Here is a 13,495-nt window from a genome sequence, read left to right as displayed (position 1 = left end):
GCTTACCAGGAAAGATCTTAACCTGCGTCTGTCTGGAGTGGGAGAATCATGGCGACTCCTGACTCGGCTTCTTTCTCCCAGCATTCTGTCTGTTTACTCCACCCACCTAAGGGTTGGCCTATCAAATGGGTCTAGGCAGTTTCTTTATTAATTAACCAATGAAAGCAACAGATTAGAAAGAGATCACTCCCACATCATTAGACAAACAAAAGTTAGGTGTATGGCTTCTGTGTATAATCTCAGCACTTGGGAAGCTGAGGCAGGAATGTTGTAAGGAGTAAAATCCATCTGACCAACAAGATGAGTGTCAGACGCTACCTCCACTGCCAGTATAAGGCTCCGCCAACCCCCAAAGCACAGGCCTGAGGAGATGGCCAAGTGGGTAAAGTGCCTACTGAGAAAGTATGAGGACTGGGGTTCAAGTTCCCAGAACCAGTATCACCCTTGGTGATGGTAGCGCATACGTCTCCAGTCCCAGTGCTCTTACAGGAAGATAGGAAGTGGGACAGGAGAGTCCCTGGAAGCTTAGGGGTCAGCTGGCCTGGCCTACATAGCGGGGGTGGGGACAGATGGGACACAGACGACAAGAGGTCCTGTCACAAAACAAGGTCGGTGAGAATTGACATCCCGTTTCCTCTGACCTCTGTCCATGTTGGTACTTCTTTCTGTTTGGGGTTTATTTGACAGTATTTTGTCCCTGCTGTGTATATGAGACCCCTTGCCGTAGACAGAGTTCTGGTTTGCTTTTTGTTGCCCTGATAATCAAGACCTTGACCAAAAGCAATTTGGGGAGGAAAGCATTTATTTGGCTTGCATAGTCCTGGTCAGAGTGTTTTGTTGGTGGTGGTGGCAGCGGTTTTCTGTTTGTTTGTTTTTTAGAGAACACAAGGTTGAATGTGTTTGGAAAGCGGCTTGAACCTGGGAGGAGGTGGGAGAGAGAATGAGTACGGTCAAAACACATGCTATGAACTTCTCAAAGCTGTGTTCTAAAAATGAGAGAAGAAGCTGTCTGTGCCTCAGCTGCCTGACCTGTGTCTCTGGGTTCACTGCGGTGCTGAGAAAATCATAACTGATGCATCATGGTGTGGATTAGGCAGGAAAGCTTGCGCAAGGGACGAGCCCAGTCCTGTGTCATCCTGACGACTGCTCCTGTACTGTCTGCAGCTGACCGGGCCACTCTGTGGGTCAGTGTCAGTGGTCAGTGACTAGCTCCCTGGAGGTGGGAAGGGTCAGCCCAAATTGCTCCTTGTGGGAGGACCTGAGCTTAAATAGCCTGGAGTCTTTGGCGGCCGGGAGGGTTTAGAAACCAATTTAAACCTGAGATTCAGCTACCAGAAGGGAGGAGAGCCTAGGCAGTCAGGAGTTGATCTGTGGCTTGAGCTGGAGGGAGGTGGTCAGATGTGCATTTAAGAGCCTTCGTTGGCTCTATTGCGAGTGGGAGGTGTCTCTTGCCTAATGAGGTTGCCACGTAGTTCAGACGTAGGAAAACTTAACACTAGTACTGGGGACGCGAAGAGCACGAAGGCTGAAGAATTGTCCGGATGCTGTGGGCGAGGGTGAAGTCCATGATGACATTGATGCCAGGGTGACTGGGAGCAGGTTCCCAGCCCCGTGTGTGGAACCGGAGCTAAGCTTAGTCTTTAGTAGGCCCCAGATCACAAGGCTCTGTAGTATGGGAGAGGGACCCAGGCTGAAGGTAAGGACTTCCTGGACCAGAGGTGGGGTGGGGCCAGGAAGAGAAATTCACAGAGACAGAAAATAGTCGGGATGAGTAGAGTCCCATGAGTTGGTTGGAGCTCCTCGATGTAAATGAGATGGAACATGGGCCCCAGTGGCTTGTGCCTGTGATTCTCAGATACTAGAAAGGCTGAGGCATTGCTTGCACCCAGGAATTGAAGATCAGCTGGGTACCACAGGGAAAATCCATTTCAAGAAAAGGTCAACAACAAGCCAGATGAATAATTGCAGTTAAGTGACTCAGGCCTGGAAGAGCTTGGTGACCTTGATTAAAGAGTCTTCAGGTTCTGCACTGGAGCAGGATGCTGCAACAGAAAGCTGGGGAGGGGTCCGGACATTAGGATTGCAGTTCTGACGTCAGGTAGAGTTTTCTGAACCCGGTTGATGATTTCCTCGTTTTATAATTGAAAATATCCTGTAAGTGCCAGGGATCAATTTGTAATGATTTTAAAAGCCTTCTAGCCCTGTGTGGCAGCGTCTGAAAGCTCGTTAACATGCATGGGCCGTTGTCCACCCTTGCTAAATGGTTTTAGTGCAAGTAACAACACGTGCATTTTAGGAGGTTTAGTCCCCCGAGGAGGCTGTGGCTCTGCTGTGGAGCTCACCCAGCACAAATAGTGAGGGACAGCCTTGATGTAGGGTTATGATGTCATCTCCTGGAATCATGAGATTTCATCTCCCGGTTTGTATTTCTAAAAGACGTTTATAGATTGATTGGCTATTGGGGAGACAGTCCGCTCAGTATTTTTTGCCCAGTTTTTGGCTTTTTGAGACAGGGTGTGTTTGTGTAGTTTTGAAGCCTGTCCTGGAGCTCACTCTGTAAATCAGGCTGGTCTCGAACTCAAAGAGATCTGCCTGCCTCTGCCTCTCGAGTGCTGGGATTAAGGGCGTGCACCACGACTGCCCAGCCGCCCAGTCTTCCTTTTGTTTGATATTTTTTGTTGTTGAATTGTTTCACTTAAAAAAATAATATACTCTGGATATTAACCCAGCTCCCCATGTTCCCTAAAGGATTTATTCCATAAGTGAGGGGATTTATTCCATAAGTGCTTACTGTTTGTGTCATATTTTATTTGATTTTTTTCCACTTAGATAAATTGAAATATGAAAAGCTATAGAATCGTATTTCTTTGTAAAAATCTGTGTGTATAGTTGTTTAGAATTCCATTTCTAAATATTTCAGAATTAATGGATCACATATTGATAATTTACTTTAAAACAGGCCACATGTTTCTGCTGTAGTTGGGTACAATTAGCAGAATAAAGTAATGCAGTTGAGGAGGGGAGACTGGCGCAGCTCACTTGGCATCATTCCGTCTGTCCTATCCACTGTTGGGATGATTTATGGTGAACAGACTTATGGGTCCAAAAACCGACATGGGATCCCGCGGCAAGTTGCTATCTCAGCATCTTAAATCATCAGTGAAGGGGGAATTGAGTCGATAAGCTCTGACTCAGATCCATTCTGGACAGGTCACCCTATTTACAGAGTGGCTTGGAGCTCTGTGCAGGACACCCAGATCCAGCTGAAGCTGTGTAGATACACTTTACACTCAGGGCGTTAGGGAGGAAACTCTCCTGACTCTTCTCCATGGATTCTTGGGATCCAGAACTTGAGTCACTGCATCATCATCCGTGGATTACCTAAAAGTTTATTACCCTGATAACAACCACTCAGTGTTTTATGAGAACAAAGGGCAAAAAGAAAGACAGTGTCCAGTGTTACGGAGTGTGGGGCACCTTTGTGGTTCCTTCAAGTATAACTTTTGACAGGGCATTGGGGTGCATGTCTGCAGTCTCAGTATGCCAGAGATGGTGAGTTTGAAACCAACCTGAGCTGGAAATGACTTGCCTAGCATGGTCTCCATTCCCTCAACCCCCCTAAATTCTTTTCGTTTGATTTTTGTTACCGTTATTATTTGGGGTAGGTCTGTCTGCTTTGGTTTATTCCTTGATTTTAAATTTTATTGTCATATAGCGAGTGACATATACTCAGGTGATGCAGCATTTATGTGGAGGTGGGAGGAAAATTTTTGGGGTTTGGATCTCTCCTACCACATGGGTTCCAGGGATCAAACTCAGGTTGTCAGGCCTTGTAGCAGGCAGCTTTACCCAGTGAGATTAATTCTCCTTGGGTAGCCCAAGATTGTCTTGAAGTTGCCCTCTAGTTTCTATCTCCCAAGCCCTGGAGCTACAGCATGCCCCCTATACCCATCCTGCTGGCATTACAGTGTGCCTTGCTATGCCCAGCCACACCTACATTTTCTTCGTACTGTTTCTCGAAAGCTTTTTTTGAATGAAGACTTGGAGCTGAGCACGGTGGTTCACACCTATAATTCCAGACCTTGGAACACTGAGACAGGAGAACTGCCAAAAATTAAAAGTTAACCCATACTGCAGAGAGAAACCCTGTCTCAAAGGGGATAAAAATGGAAATGTGAGATCCCGTCTCAGTTGTTGAGCCCCTAAAGAGGGTGACAGTAACTAGGCTGTAAGGAAGGTTGGTTAAGGCTGCCGTGACCCAAGCCCTGTCAGGTGTAGAGGTCATGTGTCCTTTCCCATGATCCCTTTCTCTGCCTGTGTTATACTGCATACCAAGGGATTATGGTATTGGCTCTACTTACTTGTACAACGGGATGAATCCATTTACTTATCTGTAGGCACGTCCTTGCTGTTAGTGTTTTGCTGGCTGCTAAGACTGCGTGGTATAATGCTGTCCCCAGCCCTGCTCTGAGATAGTGTGGATTCCACAGGGTCTGAGGAATCCAGAAATTGTGCTCCTTTGCAAAGAAAGGATTAGGAACAGGCCATAACTGCCGGAAGCTTGCTGCCTCCAGGCCGAGATTACATGAGCTCCAGTGGCCACTCACAGCTGGTATTTTGTGGCTTATCATTGCCTGTAATCAAGGGATTTAAACAGGAACAGAGCGTTCTGTCTCTGTCTCAGAAAAACATGATAGAGATTTTAACTTGTTATAATTATTGTTTTTATAAGGTACAGGTCTTGCTATGCGCGTAGCCCAGACTGGCCTTGAACTCTCAGTCCTCCTGCCTCAGTCTCCCCAGTGCTGGTTACAAGCTTGCATCCCCATGTTCACCCCAGCATTTAACACTGTCCCAGATTCTCATAGCTTTCTATCTTCTAGCAGTTAAAGCAGTCTCCGTTCAATGACTCGTGTTTCTTCTAGTCTTTGTAAAGTAGAATCAGAAAGGAAAACCTCAGAAGAGCCTGTGTAATTCCTGAGTTTCAGAAAGTGGAGAACTCACAGCAGGTGTGTGCAGGTCAGAGGACAACCTGGAGGAGTCAGGTCTCCCCTTCCATCATGTGGGTCCCCAGGATCAAACTCAGGTCGTCTGGCTTGGCAACAAACGTTCTTATCTGCCAAACCATCTTGCCACCCCCTTCCTGTTTCTAAAAATTGCATTTATTTTTGTGTGTGTGCACACACATGTGTCCACGCACCCACACGACACAGTGTACATGGAAGGCAGTGGACGGCCTAGGACAGTTCTTTCACTGTGTGAGCCCCGAAAATCAACCCCGGATCTAAGACAGTTCTGTGTTTGTTTCTGCATCAGTCTGAGTTCTAGTCGGTGTTTGTGGAGAGCAAGTGAAATATGAAAGGGAGGGAGATGGTGAGGTGGTGGGTGCCTTCATTTAAGTCATGCAGAGCAAACTTCCTGTGGCATGATGTGTCCAAGTCCACGTGACCCCGACGAGCTACAATGGCTTTGAAGGATCAGAGCGGCACTTTAGAGAGCACTTGGTTCTCAACCCTTTTCGTTCTCTTATTTTGAGATAGGCCCCATCAGGTTGACCTGGTTGGCCTTGAACTTCCAGCCGTCTTGCTTTTGCCTCCTGACTGCTGGGATTAAAGGACCATATTAGTTACTGTTCTGTTTTGTAATAATATAGAAGGAAGACTGTATTGGAGCTGATGGTTCTAGAGGGCTAAGAACCCATAATGAGAGGCAGGCATGGTAGCAAGCAGCAGGCATGGAGGCAGGAGCAGGAAGCTGAGAGATCACATCTTCAAACCCAGACATGAAGCTGAACTGGAAATAGGTGAGACTGTACACTATCAGAGCCCTCCACCGGTGACATACTTAATCCAGCAGGGCTGGGCCACCTAACCCTCCCTAAGCAACCCTGCCAGCTGGGCTCCAAGTGTCCAAGTGGGAGAGCGTTCTCATTTGAACCACCATCTTCCTCTCGCTTGCCCCCATGACCATAAAATACAAATACACTCAGTTCAACTTCAGAACCCCTTCCACAATCTCAGTGTTTAAAAGTCCAAAGTCTCTTCTGAGGCTGAAACCATCTCTTAAATATGCCCTCCAGTAAGATCAAAAGGCAAATTACACATTTCAACATATAATGAAAGCCACAGAGTACACGTTACCATTCCAAAAATGAGGAATGGGGACATAGTGGGCAAAACTGGACCATCGCAAGACTGAAATCTAGCAGGACAAATACCAAACCCTGCAGCTCCAAGTCCAGTGTCAAAGGGTTTAGATGGCTTCACCCCTTTGGCTCTGTTCCTTACAATCTCTCTTTCCTTTCTCCCTCTCTGGCTGGTTTCACTCCCTGCATGCAGTTCTCCCCTGCAAATGTCTCACAGCTCTGGCATCTTCAACATCTGGAGTCTCCCAGACTTCACTTTCCCCTCTTCGGACAGTAGCCTCTCACAGCTTCCCGCCTTCTCTAGGCCTTCTTGCTGAGGCCATCTTCCATGGCTCTCTGAAACCCTGGGGGAAGAACCAGTGCCCTTCACTCTCGAACCCTTCAGGCCTCTAAAACCATCACCACATGGACAACCCTGCCAAGTTTGGCTGCAGGTTTAGCAGGGATCCTGCCCCACTTGAATCTTATTAGTACAACCTTTTATACTTTTGCTTTCTAGGAGCAGATGGTGCCTTAGGCTCTCTTTTGGAAGTTTAGTTGGGTGGAGTCTTACCCTGAGGGTACCTTCCCCTAGGCTTCTTCAAGATGCTAATCTCAGGACAGCTTGCTTCTTTTCCAGTTTTGCCTTGGCTACAGCCTTAAGATTCCCAAGTGTTCTTTGTCTCTCCGAACTGCATATTCTGTGTTCCTTTCTGTCCTCCTGTGGACCCTCCATAAGCAATGTGTGTGTGTGTGTGTGTGTGTGTGTGTGTGTATGATGCTTATATATAGTGTATATATTATATATAATGCTTATATATAGTGCATATATATACACACACATACAGTCATCCCACAGACTCAATATTATGAAGTCTTGAAATGTCCTTCACCAGAGAAATTAGTCCACTACTTTTTAATTTATCTCAGATCACAGGGGAAAGATCGCCAGATTCTCCCCCCCCCCCACCTCACCCCCATCCCGAGACAGGGTTTCCCTGTAGCCCTGGCTGTCCTAGAACTCACTCTGGGTAAATCAGGCTTACCTTCAACCCGGAGGTACTGAGTTGACTCTGACTCCCTGAGTGAGTGCTGGGATTAAAGGCTTGCCCACAGCCAGATTCTTTGTCAGATATGCATAGCCTCTACTCAGTCGCTAGTATTTTTCCCTTCTGCAACCTCCTGAACTGGGCTTTTATCATCCATGTGGCTCTCAGCACCGCTGTCTCACTGCTGAGTAACCTGCTGGCACTGCTTCCAGCATTCAGCCACTGTTTTAGTCCAAAACTCTCCCATATTCTTCCAGAAAATAACAAGGTTTGCTTCTTCACATCAGTGGCCCACTTTCTGTTACCTGTTACCAGTTTCTTTACTGGTTCCTTTTCTGTTACTGTGCTAAGCTAACACAAGCAAAGTTTATTTTGGAGGTTAAGACTCCATCATGGAAAACTGAGGAACTAAAGCGAGCTGTAGCCAAGATGGAAGTAACTAGATTGGAGGAAAAGCAGCTGTATGATGCTGAACCCTCAAAAGGACGTTTGAATGTTAAGGGATTAGCCCCCTATACTCTGGGTCCCCTTGACCAGAAGTACAGTTGGAAATAGCTATGGAAACTGGAAAAACACTTCAAGATGGAGCCATACCCAGATCTCGAGGCTCGAAGGGTCCTGACCACCAAACTCAACCTGAAGGAGACTTGGTTTATCCAGCGTCCCTTGAAGCGGGAGATGCCCCCTCGCTTTGCTTGGTTATGGGAGTCTGGCCGCCATGACCCTCTTCCTTTGCTTCCCACAAAGCCCGCTGCTGCTGGCCACCAAGCTGGCAGTTCAGGCTCATTCCCATCAACTCCTCGGAGTCCTCAACCTGCTGTGAGCATGCTTGCTGATTTCCCATCCAGAGAGATTGTGGTCCCACAGGGTCATTCCAAACCCCCTTGCTGCCTCCTGGCTTCAGTGAACTCACCAAAGTGCTGGAGGCGGTCTAGAAACTGGGGGCTTGAGGGAGAAAGGGTCCATCCCTAAACACCTGGGTGCCAAGACAGATGGCACTGGACAGAAAAGGCATGGAAGATGACAAAGAGGAAGTCTCTGAGTCTCTAATGGGGGCCTCTGGGAGACCCCACAGTGCCCCACTCCACAGGGTCCCAGCTCAATGACTTCTGCCTCCTCTGGGCTGGGGATTGTGGTTCCATTTCTTTTAATACCCCTCAAAGGTTACCTGTACCCCAGACTAGCTATCAGCTCTCACTAAGTATCTAGAGCATAGAATGACCTTGATCTTCTTGTCTCTACTTCCCAAGGGCTGGTTACAGGTCTATACATGAGCATTTCCTTGCCTGTTAGCATTTGCTTGTTTTCTTTTATTTTTTTTTCCTGCCTACTAGTGCTTCTGTAATTGCTTTTTATGGACCTGTTTAGGGTTTCAGATCTGGGAGTGACAGACTGATGAAATTATTAATAAATAAAATTAATTTAAAATGCAAAATTGTCCATCATGGTGAGGAGGCATGGTGTCCAGTACAAGGCATGTCAGCAGGGGTTGGAGGCTGAGATACAAACACAAAAAAAGAAGCAGAGAGCAAACTGGACAAAACCCGTCCCCGGTGACATACTTCCATTATCAGGACTGCACCACCCAAACCTCCCCAAATGGTACCACCAGCTACCTGGTGACCAAGTGTTCAGATGTCCAGACCTGTGGGGTACGGTTCTCATTCAGACTCCCACAAAGCCTATACCACCATGACTAGCCTGCTTTCTCCAGATTTCTAAGTATTTGCTATCAGTGTGTGATTTGTGACTCCATTTCTATGCGTTCTTTCTTGACTTGGGGGTCCGCTGTGTTGCCTGCTATAGTAGTTTCCCAAAGGAATGAGTTTGTTTGTTGTTTTGTTTTTTTGTTTTTTTGTTTTTTCGAGACAGGGTTTCTGTGTAGTTTTTTGATGCCTGTCCCGGAACTAGCTCTTGTAGACCAGGCTGGCCTCGAACTCCCAGAGATCCGCCTGCCTCTGCCTCCCGAGTGCTGGGATTAAAGGCGTGCGCCACCACCGCCCGGTTTAGGAATGAGTTTGTGTGGAAGGACAAGACCTTAGTTTTCACTGTGCTTAATGTTTTGTTGGAGCATTGACAAATACAGACTGTAATCGCTGAATATTTTTTAAAAGCCTAAAAATCAAACCAGTTTGTTTTATGATACTTTCCCCCTCTGCATGTGTCATGTGCATGTGCACACACCTGAGCAAGCGTGCTTGCATGTATGGAGGCCAGAGCCCAACACGGGATATCTTCCTTGAACTCTCTTCACTTCAGTTTTGAGACTGGCTCTCTCATTGGTCTGAAGCTTGCACCCAAACCCCAGGCTTCACTCGCTAAGCACGTTCTCCCTCACTGATCCCGTCTTAAATCATCTTTTAAAAGGAGGATTTGAAACTGACTCTGTTTATGTCTGTTTCACCTTATTTTAGGTTGGTTTTGTTTTGTTTTAATATGTATTGGTATTCTGCTTACACATAAGTGTGTTGACCACATGTGTCCTTGGTACCCATGGAGGTCAAAAGAGGTCATCAGATGACCTGGACCTGGAGTTACAGATGGTTGTGAGCCACCATGTGGTTGCTGGGAATTGCACCTGGTTAACCTGGTTACCAAGTGAGGCAGCCAGTTCTCTTGGCCACTGAGCCACGTCTCCAACCCCTTATCTGATTTTTAATAAAACAAAATTTATTTTCAGTTGTTCTGGAGGCCAGGAATTTCAGTGTCCAGCTGCCAGCACCCAGTGATAACTTTCACTTTCCGGAAGCTCATATGGCTGCAGGTGTCACGTGACCAGAGCAATGGCCTGTGGGCTGTGGGTTTTTTTATTTGTTGTTAATTGTTTGTTTGCTTGTTTTTGAGACTGGCCTCTAAGTTGCTAACGGCTGAGGATGACCTTGAACTCTATTCCTCCTGTCCACCTTCCCAAGTGCTGGGTGTGGCGGTGTGTTACAGCTTTTTGAAACTATAATTGCCCTGGGAAGCTCTCCTTGGCAAATTTAGGGTAAGGAGAAAAGAGATAAATGGAAATAGCCTTAAATAATGAAACGTGCGACAGGGGTTACTAACTGGGCAGCCTCGCATTCTCAAGTACTATGATTTTTAATGTTTTCTTTATCTTTAGAGACAGTGTTTTGATCTATAGCACAGGCTGGCCTAGAATCACATTAGTCTTGCCTCTGCCTACCAAGTGTAGATATGAGCCACCACATCCTCCCTCCTTCCCTCCCTTCTTCCCTCTCTCTTTCTGTCTCTCTCTCTGTGTGTGTGTGTGTGTATGTGTTGCTAGTGATTAAACCCATAGCCTTACATTCGTAATTCCCACTGGGTACTGAGCTGCACTCTACGCTTTGGTACTGTTGGATTGATTTGTTTTGAGGCAAAATCTCACTACACATACGACAGGCTAGCTCTGTAGTACTGTTCTCCAGGGTGCAGGGTTTTTAGGTATAAACCTCCTGACCTACCTTGAGGCTGTGATTCCCCAGGGAACTGGATGTTACTGGGTTCCCCAGTTATCTACAAGCTGCAGGCTCAGGACAGCTAACCCTTAGAGTCCCAGGTCCTGCACTCTGCTGCAGGTGAGCAAGCAGTAGCCAGGTGGAAACTTGCTCTGGTCTAGTGCAGAAAGAACAGCAGTTGAGTTGCGCTCCCTTGGGTTTTCAACACAAGCTCACGGCTGCATTTTATCAGTTGCCTTTTTCATTTTTTTAATCCATATGTTGAGGGTGGTCATGTGACCACTGTTTCACATACGTCAACTCATTGTTCCTAAAGTTTAAAAAGGTAGGGACTTACTATCCAGAAGAAATGTAGGAAACACACTGTTGCTGACAGCTGTGTCGAAATGTCAAAGACCAACCTGCTAATTTCCCATTATTTGGAAAATACAGAAAAGCATGGCGGAAAGCTATTAAAAATAACTCACTGTTATTTAATGGCCCCTTCTTTAGAACAAAGCCCATATTTCACAATGTAGCAGGCACAAGTATTAACTTTCGTAGAGTAAGGCATTCACATACTATGTGTCTTATCTTTTTGTCTGTTTGTATTTTTTACCCATAAATCTTTTAAACAAAAGCCCCTTCTTCAATGATTCCATAAATTACAGTTACTATTATGTGGCATCATAACTCAAATTTTTGGCATTCCATGCTGTGAAATTCTAACTCCCGTTTGCTCAGCGACCTCTGTGCTCGCCTCCCTGAAGCAAACAATTTTGGGAAAGTGTTCTGCTGGGCTAAAGCAGCTCTGGAGGGTAGACTTAAAAGCCACACTTTTCGATCGCTGAGACAGCCACTGGCTCGCTCGCGCTCCGTTTAGAGTTTCCTCCCAAAAGTCAGCGCGTGGTGATGTCGCTGAAGCGACTAAGCCTGAGTCACTGGCAGCAGGCTGTTAGTTTCTGGGCAGCGCTGGCCAGGAGCACACACAGCGCTCCAGAGTTCCTGCGGCTGCCAGCCTGACCGGCCACCCTCCACCATGAGCTGAGGACCGCTTCCTGCGTCACACCCTCAACCTGCTGCGTGTGTTTAAACAGAAGGATGGTAGCCAGAGGAGAAATAGCAAGATTTTGGAGTCTGGAAAGCCTCCACATGGGTATGTGTGCGGTTCTCCTGGGGGCAGTGTTGTTGATTCCACTCTCTCTGAGCTGCAGCTCACAGTCTCCCTCCCCTTACCTACTCCTCTCTAATCCGGTGAGAGTGTACCTGGAAGGAAGGAAAGGGAAAATTTCATTGCTCCCGGGAGAGAAATTAATCTTGGGTGTGATAGAGTAAGAATAAAAAGTCAAGCGTGGACTGCCTTTTACGAGGGATGGGATCCGGTGTTTGTTGTGGGGTTGTTGCTGGGTTTTGTTTATGTTGCAGGAACTTTCTTTCTTTTAAAGGGGGATACCTGGGTGCCTGTGCGTAGAGACGGAGTGCTCCCTGCTGAGCTAGGGGGAGGGGCAAGGCCTGAAGCCCAGAGTTGGCTTTAGGTCGTTGCTGTTTGGAAAGCAGTCTGCCCTAGTGCAGTTTGTACGTGATGCTCGCTCCTGTAAGCCTTACTTGCTAATATTTCTTTTATCAGCAACTCGGCTAGAGTATTTCAATGTGAAAGCAGTGTTATTCTGGGAAGTTATAAATTGTAAACCGTGCATTCCTAAGGGCATAAGAGGGGAGGGGCGCGTCACAAGAAGACTTCTCCCCCGACTGCAGTGGGATGCTCTAAAAACAGAGCTTGTCTTTGGTCTTGCCTTAAATAGATGCCAGAAACGTGTGCTGAGATGAATGGGAGCTGCGCTTGACAGCTTGAAGGCAGGCCCGGGCAGCAGCGAGGCTGTCTGTAGCTGGTGCTTTCTTCACCAGCCGAGATAGGACAGGGATGTGGTTACAGCATCTGTCTCCAGCAGATTATCCCACAAGACGAGTGTGAGCGACAGGCTCAGTCATCTGTCATCAGACACGGCACAGCACAGTAGAGTCAGGATAGAGGGGTTAGGAGAAGAGGGATGAGGAGCCTCCCGTCCTGCAGCCCACTCCACCTTTTGTTGCCTGTCAGGAAGAGTGCCCTTCCCCTGTTGCACAGAACTCCAGAATCTTCCGTGGAGGCTTGTCCTTGGGGGAACGAATGGATGGGTACCCAGCCTCTGACCAACCTAGCTATAGAAGGTCAGCCACCAACTCCTCTGCTGTGCCACTGTGGATGGGTCTTGGCGTGCTGTGCCTGAGCACAAGGGAAATCCCAGCGAGCAGTGTGCTTCCTCGGAATAACAGTTGAGTCCCCATGGTGGATTGCTGCATAGGGCACTCCAAGAGGGCAGGAGAGGGGAGTGAACCCCAGGGTCAGCTGGAGGATGCTCCTGTCATTTGGTGTGACCCCCATTTTTTTATTTCCAGTTTTTGTTTTGTTTTTGTCTTTAAAGGTGGGGTCCCTTAGTTAAGGTGGAATCTCTTAGCCTACTCAGTCTATTCCTGAACTCAGGGTCTTTCTGCCTAACTGTCCTGAGGGCTGGGATTATATGCGTGATATACCACCACAGCTGGGTGATCTTGAGCCACAGCTTCCTCCTAGATAGATGAGTGGTGCTGATGATGATGATAATTCAGGACATTTGTTAGGTATTGGATACCATGCTGGATACAACCTGGCTTCCCTGATAGATTCCTCCAATCAGCAAGGTGGCAGTTGGACCTGGTCAGTGGTGGGGAATATCCAGGAGGGATAGCCCCTCAGGTGTGTCAGCCAGCAAGGATGGATGCAGACAGTCACCATCAAAACCAGGGACCCATGGAGATGGGACAGTTGGTTGAGGGGATAGCACACACTCCAGGGCATGTCATAGGTAAGGCCGAGACATGTT

At 47.3% G+C, this 13,495-nt stretch overlaps 1 protein-coding gene across 3 annotated transcripts in view; it reads left to right on the top strand.

The window, feature by feature from the left end:
* Spata13 (spermatogenesis associated 13) overlaps window positions 1-13,495 on the top strand; it is a 129,397-nt gene that overhangs the window by 88,182 nt on the left and 27,720 nt on the right. The window contains exon 1 of one of the 3 annotated variants that reach the window (XM_057786345.1): window positions 11,524-11,751. The exons of the other annotated variants lie outside the window; for them this stretch is intronic. Coding sequence (XP_057642328.1) covers window positions 11,697-11,751 — 55 coding nt within the window. The 5' untranslated portion in view covers window positions 11,524-11,696. Of the gene's footprint in view, window positions 1-11,523; window positions 11,752-13,495 lie in introns of those variants that run through there. 3 annotated transcript variants of the gene reach the window in all.

Source organism: Chionomys nivalis, chromosome 12 (genome assembly GCF_950005125.1).
Source record: "Chionomys nivalis chromosome 12, mChiNiv1.1, whole genome shotgun sequence".
NCBI classification, from domain to species: domain Eukaryota; kingdom Metazoa; phylum Chordata; class Mammalia; order Rodentia; family Cricetidae; genus Chionomys; species Chionomys nivalis.
Note: the sequence above shows the minus strand (reverse complement) of the source record. Positions and strands in the feature narration are given on the sequence as shown.